This window comes from Taudactylus pleione, unplaced genomic scaffold, assembly GCF_031769625.1.
Source record: "Taudactylus pleione unplaced genomic scaffold, aTauple2 ptg000373l, whole genome shotgun sequence".
Taxonomy (NCBI): Eukaryota; Metazoa; Chordata; class Amphibia; order Anura; family Myobatrachidae; genus Taudactylus; species Taudactylus pleione.
Genome location: NW_028284774.1, coordinates 3,432,569 through 3,452,452, shown reverse-complemented (window position 1 = coordinate 3,452,452; position 19,884 = coordinate 3,432,569). Strand labels below are relative to the sequence as shown.

The window sequence follows — 19,884 nt, the reverse complement described above, 5'->3', positions numbered from 1 at the left end:
ACGGAAAACATTAGCAAGGAAACCAACTACCTCACCATGAGTGGTGACAATGATGAATCCAAACGGAAGATGGCAAAAAGTCTTGGGATCAAGATTATTTATGTGGGTGGGTTGTTTGAATTAATGTACTCCTCGACCAGGGAGGAATCATTTTCCAAGCCTATCGCCCTTGTGAACAATGGATTGTTTTACACTAATTCGACCTTGTCATTGGGTTCTACCCATTCTAAAGCCCACCAGGTTTTCGCCTACTGACACCTTCACTGTTAAAGACTCTAGTTCAAGTTTACCATCTACAGACATAAAACTTGGGTACACTGCTTTACTTCCTTCTCATAAGTATACAGAGCAAATTCAATCTGTCCGGAAGGGAAAAAAAGACTCAAAGAACTATTAGGGGCCAACAAGCTGATACCATCAGAATTGGTTATGCTTCCCTCAGCCCATCTCTAAAATCCTCTAAGTCTACAAATCATATTAACTCTTCCTTTCTTCCTTTGGACACGGATTCTGACTCCGAATTCAATCCTGTACATGACAACACTCCTTTCCCTGAAGACCATTTGATATTCGACCCTATTCTTCCTAGTTGTGTGTTTCCCCAAGAATTACCAATAAGAACTACTACGCTGCAAAAGAAAAGTTCTTCTTTCTGTACTATATACCATCTCAAGATTGGGAAGTCCACGGTTTCTCACGCTAAATCTTTGTGTGCTTCATTTCTTGAAAATACTCCTTTTTTAGGCATTACCAAAGACTTTGTGGATGATGAAAGTTCCTTCTATAGTGAAGATGAATTGTCTATGGACCCTGAAGATAAGAATAATTTTTTGGGATACCAGAGTTGGGAAGACGTCTGAAAATTAATTTTTAAGTTTTGTGGAACCTAATTTTTTATGTCTTCAAACAAAATCTTTTCAGAGTCAAATTTTTTGAATTTCCTGCGTTCCAAGAAGAAATCTTTTCAAGATTCCTGAATCATGCTCCTGGTGAAGATTTTTCAAGTTTTTAGGAACTTTCTTGTATTCCTGGAATTTTTCTGGAAGGAAATTCTTGTGCATGTTTTTGGTGTTCGGAGTCCACCCTGAAAGGGGCGGGTACTGTCAGGAAGCAGCCTGAAATCGGCCTTTACTCACTGCTGAACTGGTGTCTTTAGGCCCAGAGGCGTTCAGGCACCAGTTGTAGTGATGAGTTATGGCTGAGTTTTCTCCCCAGGGCCTGCTAGGGCTTCCATGTGTGCGTCCTGGTCCCTGTTGTGCAGCCATGTTGGTTCATCTCACCTGATCAGTCTCCTCCAATGGCAGTCCGGTGGTCTGTCAGCTGATCTCATGGTCCAATGACCAACTGCTTAGGGGTATTTAGGTCTGACTCCTTGCAACAGGAAGTTGCCTGATCAATTTCGCTGTTCCAGTGATTACTATGCTCTCTGGTGTTTTCCAAGAAGAATCTACAGTTTGTTGATGCAGCCCTCACACTGACCACCAGTGCTACTTATATTAGCTTCTATGCTAATTACCTGTGTGTTACTTCAGCTTTCACAGAACGACAGTGTTTCTTGTAATCCCTGTGTTGTCTTTTAGTGTGATGCTGAGCTCTCTAATCACCTCCCTGTGTTCTTGTGGTGTCAGCTTTCATGCTAATTGCTAGTTAGCTTCCAACTGGAGATCTAGCTATTCCCAGTATATACCTGTGTCCATTTCCTCTGTGCAAATCAGCACCTGGACCTCTAACAATTCCCAGTACATTTTGCTGTGTTCTCAAGCATTCTCAAGTTTATCTCCAGTGTTCAAGTATTCCGTTCATCCCCAGTGTTCAAGTATTTAGTTCTTCCCCAGTGTTCAAGCATTCTCAAGTTCATCTCCACTGTTCAAGTATTTAGTTCATCACCAGTGTTCCTGTATTCAGTTCATCTCTAGTGTTTTAGTATTAGTTTATATTCTATTCATTTAATATAGATCCGGTCTTCTGTTACTGTCAGGTACCTGTCCAGAGGGCTGCGACCTGCCTTGGTGCAAACGAAACCCAAATCCCGATTGGAGAGGTCACTGGAGAAAACCACCAAGTGAGTTAGACTCCGCGCCTCTGGACAGGTCTAGCCAAACCTGGGTTTGGCCGCAATTAGAAGACTTTGTCATTGTCTTCCTGTCATTTACCTCACAGGTTATCCTAACCCCCTGGTTCTCGACCACAACAGAGGTCTTCCTAGTACCCGTGCGTGATAAAGTTTAAAACCTAGGTGATCGCGCAGTCTGAAAATAATAAAACATTGAACAATTTGTTCACAGAACTCAAACTCAGGTTTACACGCTTTAGGGTTCACCTTTGTAGTAATTACATCGGGCCATGATTGGCTAGTACAAATACAATGTCTAGAATTTTAACACTTGCTTCATTATGATTGTACTTTGGATTGAATGCTAATAGCTGCTTTTTGATTACACATTGGTAATGAGAAACAAGATTAACTGAATGGAGCAGACTGTGCAGAGTTTGAATATGATATGGCCGGATAACTGATACAGGAACACAGGGTATACTTGGTTGGCTAACTGGTGTCTGAGACCATAATTAACAACCAAACTGGCTTACACTACCCTTTTTTATGATTATTATTTAATTATGCTAATGAAGCAGGACCAGTAGCACTGGTGTACCTAGCCCCCGGTCCTGGTGTCAGCTTACTAATTTTATTGCGCCTATTCTGCAACATGGCTTGATGTTCTATTGCTGCAGCTCCAGCAAACCGTATTGATCTCAAGGTGAAAACTTCACACAAGTTTGTTATAAATGCTAATTCCATTACATCAAAGAAATTATATCTCCCTGTCAAATACAGCTATTTCTGTGAAGTGCAATGAATAACAATCATGGGGCCTATTTATCATTAAAGATTTGAGAGATATGTGGCTTTTTGGGGGGGTTCCCATTAAGGATCCCCCAGATATTTTAAAATTCTGCCGGAGTCCCTCCATTATCATCCACAAATGCAGCCCCAATAGGTTACTATAGGGGCTGCAGTGCTGCAAGATTTACTAAGCTTGGTCCAGATAGGATAATGCCATATTTATTTGAACAGCTAGTTTCGCCCATATTAGGTAACTTAATTACTGCATATATACCCAGGGATTTTAAATGAGCATCTAGTTCTTTTTAGGTTAACCCATTTCTTATACATGCATGCCGATAGTTACTAAAGAAAGTTGGGAGGTATGTTTAACATATAACGACAGAGTCATATTTTAAATGAACTCTCCTTCACCACTCTATCAGCAATCTCAATGGATACACCCATCAGCTAATACACTAAAACTACCTGCATAATATTGTGAAGGTCCCCTTTGTGCCACCAAAACAGCTCTGACCAGTCGAGGCATGGACTCCACAGGACCTCTGAAGGTGTCCTGGGGTATCTGGCACCGAAACATTAGCAGCAGATTCTTTAAGTCTAATAAAGCTGGGTACACACCAGTGGCTTCACAAGGGGGTGTGGCCCGTACCCGGGTGACACCAAGGTGCAGACTCCACCTCACTGACAGGAGCTGGGTGGTGACTGTAGCATTAAGTGCAGTACTCAGCTCCTGACACTGAGGGAGCCAGCCAACACTCCACACAGGGACCTCTACAACCCCCCCCCCAAGTAATAGGCACGGGGGTTCGAGCAGAGTGGCCACGCCCCTTCCCATGTGACCACGCCCATTTCGGCACCACGCACAGTTTCCCTCCCCGCACCGGGTGACACCACGGGGAGAGGCGCCACTGGTACACACTGACAGTTATATTGGTCGATCAATTGAATGGCCAATATATCTGGTGCCCGTCGGCCAGTGTGTGACTTCATTCACAGACATATCGCGTTGGCTGTACACATGCAGTGAGAGCCACGGGGAGGGGGGGGCGGACCCGTCCCCTGGCTGCCTGGAAGATGATGGTCATTCAGTGTATATGAATGACCATCATCTACAGGTATATCTGCAGATCACTTGATTTGCAGATATATCTGCTAGGTGTGTACCCACCTTTAGTTGTGAGACGGGGCCTCCATGGCTCAGATTTGTTTTTCCAGCACATCCTACAAATGCTCGATCGGATTGAGATCTGGGTAATTTGGAGATCAACTAGACACCTTGAACTCTTGGTCATATTCCTCAAACCATTCCTGAACAATGCGCCCTGTGGCAGGGCACATTAACAAACTACGCACATGCAACCGGCCAGTCATTTGATGTAATAGAATACATGATTAATAAGACCAGGCCACCTCCTTCCCATTGATCCATGATCCAGGTGTGCCACTCACATGCCCATTGTAGGAACTTTTAGAGGTGGATAGGTATCAGCATGGGCACTCTGGCCATTCTGCAGCTACAGAGCCCCATACGCAGCAAGCAGCATTGCACATCTATCATAGCCAGCATTGACTTCTTCAGCAATTTGTGCTACAGTAGCACTTTTGTGGGTTTGGATCAGACCTTTGCTCTCCAAGCGCATAAATGAGCCTTGGGTGCCTATGACCCTGTCTCCGGTTAACCGGTTGTCTTTCATAGCTCCCAGTCTCCCCGACGGCCGTTTTGCTCACCTTTATCAAGGTCCCCGTTGCCTCTGCCTGTGCACTTGGGTTCCACATGCCGGGGGTAATGCACGTAGACAGTCAGCGCTACAGACAGGTCAGTGGTTTTACACAGGTATTTTTTAATGTTTACTAATGCATCCGCTATATATAGCTTATCTAGTTGCTCACAATATGTGGCTGACCCTTGATAAATGCAAAAATGGAGTGCAATGCACATAATCATGTTGCAGCAGGAAAAAAGGAGCCAGCACATCTTTAACCTTGGATGTGCTGACTCCTTTTTTCCTGCATATATATATATATATATATATATATATATTAAATGATAACCTGAGGAGCGCTTAATATTCACAATTTCAATCTCCTTTGGTAATATAATATTGATATAAATATATAGATTGAGTCACTGGAAGATGAGAGTTGACACACAAATTCAAAAATACATAAAACTTTTCTTATTAGCATATAACCTGTCATTATCCGAATTATAAGGAACAGGATTATTGAACAAATCTTTGTCAATTGTGACAACAATCAACCAGCGCGTTTCGTCGATCACGACTTCATCAGGGGTTCTTTGGCGTCTTTGACTTGCTTGTCTCAAAATATGTAAAAAACACCCTCAATCTATATATTTATATCAATATTGTATTACCAAAGGGGATTGAAATTGTGAATATTAAGCGCTCCTCAGGTTATCATCTAATTTGTGTCACTTTCTGACCTCTGGAGACAGAGAGGTCTAATTTGAGGATTGCTGCTTGGAATACACCAATATATTATTGGATAAATTAGTATACTATTGTGGCTGTCTTAGCGCATAATTGGTAATATATATATATATATATATATATATACACATACACATATATACACCCACACACACACACACACACAACCTGTTATTTGGAACACATCCCTAGGGACAGGTATATGCCCCAGAACCAAAAATTTGTATATATATCAAGGACAATTCCATCCGCGTAGCAAACTAACAATCCACAGCACATAATTCTCACTGATGGAAACCTAATTTGCACACAGTATACCACTTGGTTTCATACAAATGATAGTTCCGGGTGCACTTCTACCTACTGACGCGTTTCTCTGAGTTTCCATCCAGTTTCATCATTAGAATAATCCAATTGTGAACAGTGGAAGTATTTATCTCTAGAAAACGAACCAGTCGGTTTTAAATAAAAACATAACTATATATCAATAAGCTATTTTTAAAAACCATCATATGAGACATTTTGATATTCAAAAAATATATTTAAAACAATCAAGATAACCTGTGTACTAACTAATAAACTCATTAGTAAATTATTACTAAATTCCATCATATCACATTCCCAGATCGTTTATATTTGAGAACGGTTATCTATCTGTACAACCGATTTACAGAGGAAATATTTTGTTGTAATAAAGATAAAAAAAAAAAAAAAAAGAAATAGGTTTAACAAAATACTCAATAATAATCCCAAAATTTCCTTTTTAAACTTTACATGAAAAAGTTACAATGAAAAGAACTTTATAAAAGTATCTTTTTATTATTATTTATTCACTAGGTAATGACTGTAGAATAAAACCTATTTCAATAGGTTAGCAAAAGAAACAAAAACACATATAAACACAAATGTTTGCCCACACTGGATACAATTTAATTACCCTAACAGAAACCTATGCATTGGAAAGCTATGAAAATTACCTACTCTGTGCTCTAAAGAGTGAATGATGTCACTGACGACATGGTGTCGAACATTTCTTACATCACTGAAATCACACTTATATTGATTACAAAGAATACAATAACACAGATTGAATAGCATTTTGCTACCCAGATAATACTGCTGAAGCTAGATAATGCATTGGTGGGTTCCAGCTGTAGACAGAAGCCTAAATGTGCCAGGCCTGCAACAAAGATGCCAGGCCTGTCTGCTACAAAGATGGATCCTGCTGTAAGCATCAGTGCTAGGTATAGTGTATTGGCAAACTGACCCTACTAATGCATATGACAATTTGGTCTATTCTGCATGCTTAACCTCTAAACAAAAGTGGAGCTTTTCTGCTATGTTTGTGCAGTTCTTAGCACAAAAATAATTCTGTGGTAAAGCACTGATGCATGCTTGGTAAAATGTAAAGACCGTTCACAAATTTAACGGTAGGACAGATGTACAACATTAATGTTTACACAAAAATGTCCATATCCTTTTATTGTGCTATGTACCTATTCACAACACCCACCAGGATAGCAGCATAGAATACAGTCCATAGTTATCTTGTATTGCAAACTACAGGGTCTATTTATTAAGCTGTGTTAGGAGATAAAGTGAACGGTGATAAGGTACCAGACAATCAGCTCCTAACTGCCATTTTTCAAACACAGCCTGTGACATGGCAGTTAGGAGCTGATTGGCTGGTACCTTATCACCGTTCACTTTAACTCCTAACACAGCTTAGTAAACAGACCCCCAAGTCACCATCTTATGTAGCATAATTTAACCAGTATACACTGAGTAAACGGTGTCATCAGTATACATTGCAGCATCTATTTGTCCATGTATACTGAGCAGTGCACACTGCAGTACACATTTGGCCAGTTGATAGTGTAAACCCCAGTACACAAAAACAAAAGAAACCCCATTTCACTAGTATGCAATGTTTCCCACATGTAACCATTAAACAATACATCACCCATTTCACCAGTATACAAAGGTCACACAACCGCTGAACCCACTCTTGATGCCTTGTCTGTATGACTTTGTGCTGCCCAACTGGTGCAAATACAAGTAACCTGCGTGCTGTCATTGGTTATGGTGGTTGTGTATTTTCCAGTAAACGCCATTGGCTAATCAGAGATTGCTAGATAAAGTGAACTGATTGGCTGTTGGAGATCACTAGACGAGCAGCAATCCGCACAACACAGAGAATTGGGGCAATGCAAACAGCACCGGTGGAGGGGTACTGGATGCAGTAGTGGGGCAATGGGCGGAACAGACATCCGCTTCAGGTATCTATATCTTCTAAGGATGCCTCACCTTCAGGCACTGTGCCCCCCTTCTTATCTTATGTGAAACCAGCTAGTGTGGAGGGGATGATGACAATTTCATTATTGCCACTAATGCTGGCGGCTGTTGCTTCACCATGTCAGTGACAGGCCAGGAGTGTGGCGCTTTTCTGTGACATCACTACTCAGTGCCAAACTCCCAGCCTATCATTGACAAGGAGAAGCAGTGTTAATAGCAGTACTGACCTTTTAATGAATGGGAAGGGGGGACCTATGGTCAGTGAAAGTTCCCGCCCTATAACAGATTAGCAAAAACAAAGCAACTGGTCACTGTGGTCTGTATTTATAGGAAACCTATTTAAATTCCTTTACCTTTTCTTGTCATAAGAGTGTTTTCTAGTACCTACAAGTACTAAGAATCATTGAAAAAAATTTTTTTGTGATATTACCACTTTGCCTTTTCCCCAAACACTATTTACTATATTTAATATATGCAATTCTGTTATAATGATGAAACATGATGACTTTAACAAAATGCTTACACAGAAATCAGTTACATCTTTTTAATGTGGCACTGTTACAGAATGGAATATATTAATTTATCTCATATCTTGAAGATGGCGCTTTATAATTTATAGGAGTATGATAAAGAGATTAATTCACTCATTTTATCATATTAAAAATGTAGGTCAGATCCCAATTGTGATTCTGTTAGATTGGGAAGTGATAGATGCCTCTAGGCTAAAGTGCTAAGCTTTGAAGTAGGAAGTACGTGAGGGAAAAGTCCACGTGTGACCTGCATACTAACAGGAAGCTCAGCTGGGGAAGCCGTGTGTAGTGCCTGTTACCTGTATAATATACATTATTTCACATATTTATCACCTTTTTCGGATTCAATTTTTAGTCTCTGGTCTGCCAAAATATACAGCCAGAAAAAAAAAGAAGGTAAAATAAGAGTTATTGTATAACATACCTTGGTTAACTCTTTTTCTTCGAGGTCCATAAGGTCCACAGGAGCTACCTTGAGGTATGTAGTTGGAGTGATCCAATGCACCAAACAGCTACAGCTTTGGAGCTCCCAGCATGCACTGGTCCTCCTCCCTATATACCCCGCCCCCAACCACAGGCATTCAGTTTGTAAACAATCCTAACGGCAAGAGACGGATAGTGGAGAAGGAAGTATAATGTACACAAGAAACACTCAACATATGAAGAGGGAATCAGTGATATCAAAAGGCCAAAGGACGGATCCCAATTGAGGCCAAGTGCATCAGGTTGAGTGCCCTGTGGACCCTATGGACCTTGAAGAAAGAGTAAACAAAGGTATGTTATACCATCACTCTTATTTTCTTCTTCAGGGTCCATAGAGTCCACAGGAACTACCTTGGGGACATCCTAAAGTAGTTCCCTTAAGGGTGGGGACGCTCCTGCGCAAAGAGAAGAATCCGCCGCCCAAAGGAAGCATCCTGGGAGGAAAGAGTATCAAATGCATAGAATTTGATAAAAGTATGGATGGAAGACCAAGTGGCTGCCTTGCACAGCTGTTCAGACGAGGCACCATGTCTAACCGCCCACAATGGTCCCACAGACCGAGTGGAATGTGCTGTCACCTTGTTTGGGACAGGGAGACCAGCCTTTGTATAGACCTATGGAGAGTGACATGACAGTGCTGCCAAGTCAGAACCTCTACGAGCTCTAGAAATAGCGAGGAGAAATAGTGTCTTTGCTGTCAGCCATCGCAAGTCCACTGTATCCAAGGGTTCAAAGGGAGAAGCCTGCAGTGCCCTGAGAACCAAGGATAAATCCCACGGTGCCACCGGAGGGAGAAATGGAGGTTGCAGCCGAAGAACCCCTTGCAAGAATGTTCTTACATCCGGCAGAGAGGTAATTCTGCACTGGAACCAAACTGACAATGTATAAACCTGGACTCTCAAGGTTGCCAGGCGAAGACCTAAGTCTAATCCAGCCTGAAGAAAAGCAAGTACTCTTGAGACCTTGAAAACCTTCGGATCATATTTTCTGTGAGAGCACCAAAGAAAAAATTCTGTGGTCGATGCAGGCGGAAGCAGGCTTCCTTGCCTTCAGCATCAACTAGATTACAGAGGCAGAAAAACCCTTGGCCTTTAAGACGGAAGACTCAAGAGCCATGCCGTCAAAGCCAACAAAGGTAAATCCTGATATAGATAGGGACACTGCACTGGCAGATCAGGCCGTAGAGGCAGTGGAAGTGGACTGTCTATGGATAGACATGTCAGATCGGAGAACCTGGGTCAGGCAGGGGCTTTTAGTATTATCCTGCCACCTTCCTGCTTGAACTTTCTGATGACTCTTGTGAGGAGGGAGATTGGAGGAAACAGGTATGCCATCCTGAAGTCCCACCTCACTGCCGGAGCATCCACGAAGGTGGCTGAGGGTCCCTCGTTCTGGACCGGTACCTGGGGACCTTGTGGTTATGATGTGGTGCCATGAGGTCTACGTCCGGTAATCCCCACTTGTCCACCAGGAGTTGAAAGACATCCGGATGAAGAGCCCATTCTTATTGAAGAGATTGCTGAAAGATGGCATTCTGCCCACAGCAGAATTTCTGCCACTTCCTTCATGGCAGCCAGACTGTGTGTGCCTCCCTGATGATTGATGTAGACTACTGTTGTCATGTTGTCAGACTGAAACTGGACAGGCCTGCCCTGTAGGAGGTCCTGCGCCAGTATGAGCGCTCTGTGCACAGAACGAAGCTCCAAAATATTTATTGGTAGCTGACTTTCCAGAACCGTCCACCTTCCCTGAAAGGTGTGCTGACCTGTCACTGCTCCCCATCCTTGCAGACTTGCATCCATGGTGAGAAGTACCCATAACGGACGACCCTTGTTTAAATGAGTTGTCTCTAGCCAGCAAGTGAGGGAGAGGTGAACCTCTGGCGAGATGCGAATCACCTCAGACTTTATCCGATGATACGGACCATCCCAATGAGCCAGGATCCATTGTTGCAGGGACCTGGAGTGGAACTGGGCATAGGCCACCATGTCAAATCCGGATACCATGGAGCCCTGCACCTGCATTGCCAAGTGTACTAACACTGTTTGCATGCAGAGAAGACTGCGCACACGAGACTGTAGTGCCACAATCTTGTCTTCTGGTAGAAGAATCTGTCCCAGAGTTTCCAGCAATGCCCCCAAGTGCACCATCTGCTGAGTTGGAGAAAGACTACTTTTTCCAAATGATTACCCAGCCGTGCTCTTGTAAGCAGACAATAGTCATCTGCAGATGACATTGTAACATCTCCTGAGATTGTGCTAATATCAGGAGATCGTCCAAATATGGCAGTATCCTGACTCCTTGTCGTCTGAGACGAGCCGTCATAACTGCCATTATCTTGGTAAATACCTGAGGGGCTGTGGCTAGACCAAAGGGTAGAGCCTGGAATTGGTAATGTTGCTGATCTACCGCCAATCTCAGAAAGCCTTGGTGGGATTGTGCAGTTGGCACATGCAGATATGCATCCTGTATGTCCAGGGCTACCATGAAATTTCCAGGCTCCATCGCCAGCATAATTGACCGTAGGGTTTCCATACGGAATTTTGGCACCTTGATGAACCGGTTGAGAGATTTCAGATTCAATATACAGTAAGGCAATGCGACCCATTTGGTTTTTGAATCAAAAATAAATTTGAATAATAACCCCTTCCCTGTTGCATCACAGGGACGGGGACTATGACTCCTGTCCTCAGGAGGGCCCCAATAGATTCCCGGTAGGCCGAAGCTCTGACCGGATCCAAAGGCAGGTTTGTACCAGGAAACCTCTAAGGGGGATGCCTTAGGAACGTGATGGCTTAACCATGAGAGACCAGCTCTCGAACCCAGGCATCCGTAGTCTGATGCCAGGTATTGGCGAACTGTAGAAGTCGGCCTCCAACCCTGATATCCTCCAGGGGGAGGCCCGCCCCATCAGAGAGTAGGCTTACCATCTGGCCTGGAAGCAGGACATTTAGTTGACAAAGATTTCTTGGGCTGCGGCTTCCTGTGGGAATGACTCTGTCTGGAGGAGGACTGTTTCTAAGCCCTACCCTGTGGGCGAATGGACCAAGATGAAGACTGACAAAATTTTGAGGTAGTCGTGCATGGCAATTCAGCAGACTTCAGTGTTGCCAAAAAAGTAATTATGTGATCCAGCTCAGGTCCAAACAGTACCTTCCCCGGAAAAGGCAAGGATTCGAGGGCTTTTTTTGGACCCTGCATCCGCCATCCAGGTCTTTAGCCAAAAGGGATCTTCGGGCTGCAACTGAGTTTGCTGAGACCCTCGAAGCCAAGATACCTGCGTCAATCGCCGCTTCCCCCATATACACAGCTGCTTCTCGCATTTGACTGAGAAGAGACTATTGTTCTCTGGTTGCATCAGGCACAGTATTTTCTAGAGATTTTGTCCAATCTTCCATAGCTTTGGTTACCCAGGCTACAGCCATAGCTGGTCTGGTAATAGCTCCAGATAATGAAAATATTGATTTCAAATAATTGTCAAGTTTTCTAACTGTAACATCTTTCAAAAATGATGCTGTAGGAATGGGTAAAATAGCGATCCTGATCAATCTTGTAACATGAGCATCTATCGTCGGGGGAACTTCCCATTTGTTACACTCACTATAAGTGGGTATCGAGTGGTTATATTCCTTGTAGCATGGAAATGCTTACTAGGAGTACCCCATGCCTCAGACATTCAGACATGAGATTCATCAGTTGCTCCCACTGAGGGAAATAATCCTTAGCCACCTTCCTACATCTAAAGACCGGAGTCTTAGATGTCAGTGAAGTCTCCTCTTCCTCTATACCGAGGATAGCTCTAACTGCTCTCACCAGAGAGGAGACATCCACAAGGGACTGATGGTCTTCTTCCACTGAGTAAGACCCAGAACTCTGAGTATCAGAGTCTGCTGATGAGGCTGAGTAAGACTCTTGAGGCAACGACTGACGAGAACCTCTTATGCCCCTGCTTTACCAGTCTATCTGCCTGCTGAGAGGCTATAGACTGCGGCATACTCTGACTAGAGTGAGCAGTAGAATTAACCCAACAGGAATTCCTAGGGGGCATATACATAGAAGGATGCACATGCTGCGAATATCCCATAGCATGAGGTAATACCGCAGCAACAGGACCCCGTGCTTCTGCAGCCCTGTCTACTAGGTATGATAGAACCTGAGCTAAAATGGCCACCCAGGGTGGTTCTAGTGCTGGTGCAGGTGTACCGGATAGCCCAGGTAGCTATTTACAACAGTTACTACACAATCCATCCTGTATCAGACAGGCCTGCAAAACAGGACTTACATGTTCTCAGTACTGGCGGTTCATTCTTCTCACCTTCACCTTTAGGCATGACAAATGTGTACATTTTATAAGGTGTATAGTATAAATGCAATGTGGCCTCTATCAAAGAAAATCCACATACACCTCTGCAGATGGATTTAGGAGAAACACAGTGATAGGTATAACTGACAGTTTGAAAAAACAGCTAGTATAAATACAGCAGCTAGCATTACAGTCACATACAATGCATAAATACGCACAATTGCTATTGCAAATGGACTCTGAATCAACTAGCCAGCCCCGGAGGGGTAATGGTAGGATGTAGAGTGCCCAAGGGAGAGTTAGACAGACAACCCAAAACTACTGAGACCAACAGCTTCAGCAGTACACACACACAAACGCTAACTGCGAGTGTCTGATACACGAGGTGGTCAGATATAGTAAACCAGACATGGGAATCCGTATCCGGAAGTTTGCGTCTGGGGGAGGAGCGGCGGGGGAGCGCCTATCTCCCTAGGCTGCGATTTTGACGGCCGGGTACGCTGACCTCACAGTAGTAAGAAGTTGACTAGTGCGTCTTACCAACCATCCCCGGCGACAGACGATATGGTCCCGGCCGCCTTAGTGAGGACACATTTACACGAGGATTTCACCTGCAGCCACCTCCGATGCATCTCTACAATGGAGGCCAGCACTCTGCCGTGCACGATTCCTTGTGAGGAATCGATTACCTGACATCTCCGTGATCCAACTGTAATCTGGACCTCAACAAAAGCCGCTGCTTAGCCACGCCGAGGCCTGCCGAAAAGCTCAGGGCATATAGTGGTACTGATGTTTTGGCATCAGCGGAGGTAGGAGACGCGGTACATGTGTCATTATCGGCATCTGGTACCACTAGACTTGTAGTTAAAAAAACGAAGGTAAAGCATAAAATAAAAAAGCCTGGGACTGCCTAGGCAGTCCCGCTGTATAACAGGTGCAACTGGTCTTGCCGCGCACCAAACAAAAAAACTGAATGCCTGTGGCTGAGGGCGGGGTATATAGGAAGGAGGACCAGTGCATGCTGGGAGCTCCAAAGCTGTAGCGGTTTGGTGCATTGGATCGCTCCAACTACATACCCCAAGGTAGTTCCTGTGGACCCTATGGACCCTGAAGAAGAAATCAGTGTTTTAGGAGGTGACTACTATACATTTGTAGGAATAGGTGGCATCAGTGTAGGTCATACAATTTACACTCCCAGAGACCTGACACAATAGGGTGCATTTCATGGAGTGTACATTTTCCACAAGTTCAAACCGGTTTCCAATTGCCGTCAATTTTGTTCTCCATATCATTGGATTTATTATCCAGCGGTCTGGAAGCTAAAATGCAAATTGCCATCAATTAGCAGCGGGTTTGAAAGGCCATAAGTGTATGTAATAAGAGGTCACAAATTAATACTTAATTAAGAGGCTAAAACAATGAATATATATTTGTTTGGGATGCATTTATTGTATTTTCCTTGGAAGGATATTAATAAATAATAATAAAACTCAATTTCTGTTTCTATAAATGGGAAAATAAACAGCAGGCGGAAAGACATGCAGCATACCGTATACTAGACATCAAAGAGGAGACTGTGCTGTATACTGTTGATCAGAGGTAGCTCTGCTGTGTTTTGTGGGCATCACACGGAGTTCTGGGGATATATATTTCACATTCTAGCTATTATCTTTTAGAAGGTGCTGTATAACTGTTAAAGTAGAATCTGATTGATTGCTATCTGCAACACCTCCACTTGTAAAAACCTGCACTTTAGTAAATATACCCCCAGAAGTTCACTAGGTGTTGCTAAGCCGTGGCATCAGGGACTCAGAGTCTCAGACCCAATGCCAATGATCATTTTTTAAATGTATAGAAGTGTTAGCTTGGTTATTGAGTCAGACCCAGAGTCTTTTGACAACCAAACAATGACTTTGTTATACTGGACATTAGTTGGGAGCTATGCATTCTATATTGATCAGATTGGGCTATATTGGATCCTTTGAAATCAGTGTTTTTCATATTTCACTGGATAGTAAAACCATTCCCAACAATTGGAAAACTAACACCCAGAAGTCTTGGTCACGTCCTCTATTGGTGTGCAACAAAAGTGTTCTTTATTACAGTGGCTAATGTATCAGCAACAGGTGGTCACATCCTTTGCCCTGGTTATGCTTAAAACCAATCCTGCTTAGAAAATTCTATTTTTGTACCAGTGCCCTCTACCAAAAGCAAGAATAGAAGAAATTGTTTAACTAACTGCATTACTTAAAGAAATAAAGAGTCTGTCAATCAATGCACCATTATTATAGCCTGGTAAACATTTTCTATGCCGCAGGAACATCTGTATAAAATCAAGAATACTAATATAAATGACAAAATGATACAGAATATAAATGAAATATAAATTATAATAATATATTTTCAGTGAAAGATAACCTAGAAAAGATCATTAATGACAGCTTTGATATAAAACTTACAGCAGATCACTTTGGTAAAACATAGCCACCAGCAGTCTTATATCCTTTTTACACCAGAGCTAAAACCCGGGTTATTGCAGGGTTAACCCAGGTAGCTCATTGGTGTAAAAGGGGACTGGGTCGGCGCGATCCAGGTCACGGACCTGGAGCGCGCCCCATGCCGACCGATTGGCCGGCTTCACTGGTGCTTGGAGATGACGTCATCTCCAAGCATCCACTTCCATGCCGGAAGAGCCGGGTCACTGCAGGCTCGGCTCCGGTGTGATCAGCGCCGCCATGGGAATATCCTGGGTCGGCGCCGGCTAAATTCCGGGTCTGATCCGGTTTGGAACCCTGCTCCAATCTCCAGGTCAGACCCGGAATTTAGGTATAAAAGCGGTACCACATAATACAATACAACCAGTGTTTAACCACCAGGCACAAAATTCTGGTTGCTTAATAGTAAGCCAACATATATTTCTCTGATCTCATTAACACCATAAAATATAAAATATAGTATGATATAAGAAGGAAACAAGTCACTGCTTTTCCTAGAAAACGCAAAATGAACCAGATTTTTATGACTTCCAATAATTTGGTCTGCTGCCCAACATAGACACTTCTGTACTTGGGACCAGATTTGATAGCCAGCTGTGACTCTGTGTTACCTTATATCTATGTTGGCAAGAGACCTGCCAGCCGCCTCTGACTAAATACGGATATACTGAATATTTAGCAAACATACTATGCTTTTGAATGGATCTTTTTAAATATGAACAATAGGCTGCTTTGTAACACGTAACCTTGAAAAATGACATGCTTTTACTAACCGCCCCTTAACAAAGCCATAAATAATAATCTCCTAAACAATTTGGTCAAGTGCTTAATCATTTCATGGGCACTAGATTCCACTTGCGATGCCAATTGAACAGATAATTACTACTAAGGTTCAGTAATTGCCTCAATGAAGAAGCAAACTGCATGTTTACACTCAGCTAGGCAGTATGAATTATTATTCCTCTAACGTGGCATCGAACACACAGGGAGAGAAGGTGATCTGCAAAACCACTACGTGCTTGGAGGATATAAAAAAAAAAAGCATATAAAAATGGGGAGACCGTGATTATACGAATGGCCTTTCACATTGTGAATAGGCTCAGCAGACCATATCCACTCAGCATGTTGATGGTTAAGCTGATGCAAAATGCCAGTAGTGTCAGCATACAATATATTATGTAAGAAATTGGATCTCTGGTTCCAACAAGCACAGAGACCAAGTGATTTTCAATGGAAATCAGAATGATATTGCAACAGCCTACACAGTAATAGACAATATCACCCATACACATGAGCATATCACAGAAATGCAGGAACATCCTGGTAGGATGACTGAGCGATTGTTGTGTATCAGGAATGACTACAGGAGCACAAAGTACTCTATATAATTCACTATGGACACCAGCAGAGATCTGCAATTACTGAGGGGGGCTGACTGACATGTGCTACACATCTAATGAAACATTTATGAATGATTTATTGGCGTAAGCATTCTGCAAACAATGCAATACACTATCAATTATTATTTTAAATGCATTCATTTTTATACCCAAGAGACAACAAAATATAAATTATATGAACGTGGTATTATTTGATCAACTACTTTATTATCTGGCATCAGCTAGTAACACTTGCAGTGGGTAAATAACATGCTTTATGTTGGCTGCTAGGGTAAATTAACCTCTACTAACACAGCAGCAACAATTTAATGTATCAATGTTATATTGATTTATTACAGTGCTTTCAATGTCATTTATGGTCTGCTCTGCAGTATAACAAACCCCAATGATTGATACAGGGTCTGGTAATGTGTGTTGCAGCCACTGATATGGTGGTGTTGGTGTTAGACTACTCAGCTGTCATGCAATATACTACAAAGTGAGTATGTATACTGCATTAAAAGCCTCTCCACAGAAGTGAGAATTAATTGCAGCCATTGTGAATACAAGTTGGAAGTTACTCCAATGTTTTCTCTATATGAACTCGGGGTGGTGTAAAATAATTCAGTATAACAATTAAGGAAACTATGATCATGTGCATAGAATTGTCCAAGAGTATATGTTACCTTGATCCGCACGTAGCAGTGTGTGCCCAGGAAATGGTCATTTAGGCAGCCTGGTGTGACCTCCCTGGGGATCCTCTGGAAGGTCCTCCTTGGCCTGATGAGGATGCTGCAGAAAAGTTTGATCAGCGCAGTGCAGGCGCAGAGCAGGCAGTAAGAGTACACCAGCGTCCAGAAAGCCGCAGCGCGCAGGCAGCCCGGCAGGGCGAGCATGCTGCCCACAAACAGCGCACTGCTCTGCCTAGGCATCCAAGGGGCTCAAGTGGCAAGGCGAGCTGTGCGAGGAGAAGTCATGGAAACAAGGGGAAGGAAAGCAAGAGAGGAGGAGAGGGAGGCAGTGACGAGCTCCGTGCAATGGGTGAAGCAGCTGCTACTGCCTCTTAAAGGGGACAAATGAAAATGATAAGGGTACAACCTTGGCTGCATCTATCTCCTGTGCTGGCAGCTCTGCTGCATTTTAACTCTATGCAAATGAAACAGAAATGAATGTGTCAGATTAAATATTACGATTATATGGTTACGTTTATTTTAAATATGTAGACAAATACAATGAACTTCAATATGTTAGAGGTGCAGGTGCAAACTCTAAGCACAAGCACTAAGTGCACTCATAGTAAAAACATTTGATATACTCTACAGTTACCATGGTGTATAATAAATGAGGTTCTAAGGCCATATTTGGCTAAGTACAAGAACCCATCCACCACGTCAAGATGAACTCCATCAGATGTGACCCTAACATCACTGACTCTAACACATTATATCAATTTATCAGTATAATAGTGCCCCATAACCTTTAGGCAGCAGTGCAGAACCTGTGCTGATTAAAATCACCAAAGGGCAGATAGGAGGAGTGCTATTACCAAGCAGAAGGAGTCTCAACCTTCAAGTCTATATACACAAATATAGAGGAGAAATGGGAGAGGGTGCTTGGACCGCAGTGCACACCCTAATTTTAAACCTACAAGTCTCAACATGACGGAACCTCTTACTGTGTTTAAAAGTACAGTGTACAGTCCAAGCCCTCCTTTCCTCAATATGCTAAACGTGTCATCCCTCACAGTAACCTACAAGTGCATGGACTGGTCCTCAGCAGGCAGAAAGAATTCATAAGGTCTGAGGGGATGTAGTTAAATTGCTGACCATCGGGATGCCGGCTGACGAATCCCAAACCGCGGGCAGGACACTGGCACCGGAATCACGACATGAGGGGAGATGCTGACAGCCGGCAAGGGGAGGGTTAAGTTTAGGCACCCTGGGGGGTTTAGCATTAGGCTGCAGGAGGGGGGTGGTTAGGGTTAGGCACTAAGCGGGAGGGTTAAGTTTAGGCACTAAGGAGGGTTAGGGTGCAGGGTAGGATGGGTTAGGGTGCAGAACAGGAGGGTTAGAGGGTGAAGGAGGGAAGTTTAGGGTACTAACGTGTCCCCCGTCGGGATTCTCAGCATCAGGATACTGCGGTCGGTCTTTTGACAGTTGTCAGTCACAGTTGTGAATATAGAGGCCATGGGCCAAATGTAATAACATGAGAGTTTAGAAAATGTGACAGTGTAGCAGTAAACTCTCACACTATTACATTGGTTGTGTTGTAGTTTTAAAAGGGGAAAACATCTGGACGAGAGTTTAAATCGTGACAGTTTTTTCAGTCTGAAAAACATGCGAGTTTGCCTGTTCTCGGAGTTTAAAAAGTGTGAGAGTTTTCGCTCACATTTTCTAAACTCTCACCCCATTTCATTTGGCCCATGTCTTTGTCAGGAAAGCAACAATGTTACTGCTGTACCTGTGTAGTGTTTTCAAGCAGTTTTGGAGGAGTGGAATCAGTGGATGAACTAATATCATACATTCATTTTATCATGCTTTATTCGTAATTTTACATGACAATTGATGGGTTACCAAGAGTGCAGTGTCAAATACCTTATCTATAGCTCTGTTTATAAATCATCCTTTATTTTTATATCAAATGCAACATTTAAGTCAAATAATTTTCACTCTATTCATCAGAGTCTTTCAGAAGTTGGAAGGCAAGACTGATAAAGGGTTCAGGAGGGCAGTATTATCCAAAATAAGGCAAAGCCTAGAACAAGGGTAGAACATAACAATTTCATAAAAAGAACCTACATTTTTTTAAGAGCTTATTTTCCACAGCCAATTTTTTGTGTGTGTGTGTATGGGGGGATGGGGCTGATACTTTCAGTGGGCCCCCGCTCAGCTGTTTTGAGAACATGAGGGGCCAATGAATGCGTGGTAAAATCCCTTCTGGGCTTCTAATTGTCGAATAAGATCATAATGATACTGCCTTTGAACCTCTATACACCCCTGCCTATACCTTCTGATATCCTGCCTATAAACCTCTAAGGATGATGCTATTTTGAGTACGCAGTTATACAGTAAATAAAGACTCCAGACCTAGAACCTGTG

The 19,884-nt window shown here is 42.9% G+C and overlaps 1 protein-coding gene across 1 annotated transcript in view; it reads right to left on the bottom strand.

Moving 5' to 3' along the window:
* The window catches only part of EPHX4 (epoxide hydrolase 4), an 84,669-nt gene extending 66,861 nt beyond the window's left edge, over positions 1 to 17,808 (bottom strand). The window contains exon 1 of the mRNA XM_088444871.1: positions 17,473 to 17,808. Coding sequence (XP_088300997.1) covers positions 17,473 to 17,718 — 246 coding nt within the window. The 5' untranslated portion in view covers positions 17,719 to 17,808. The remainder of the gene's footprint in view (positions 1 to 17,472) is intronic.
* Between the last annotated feature and the right edge of the window lie 2,076 nt (positions 17,809 to 19,884).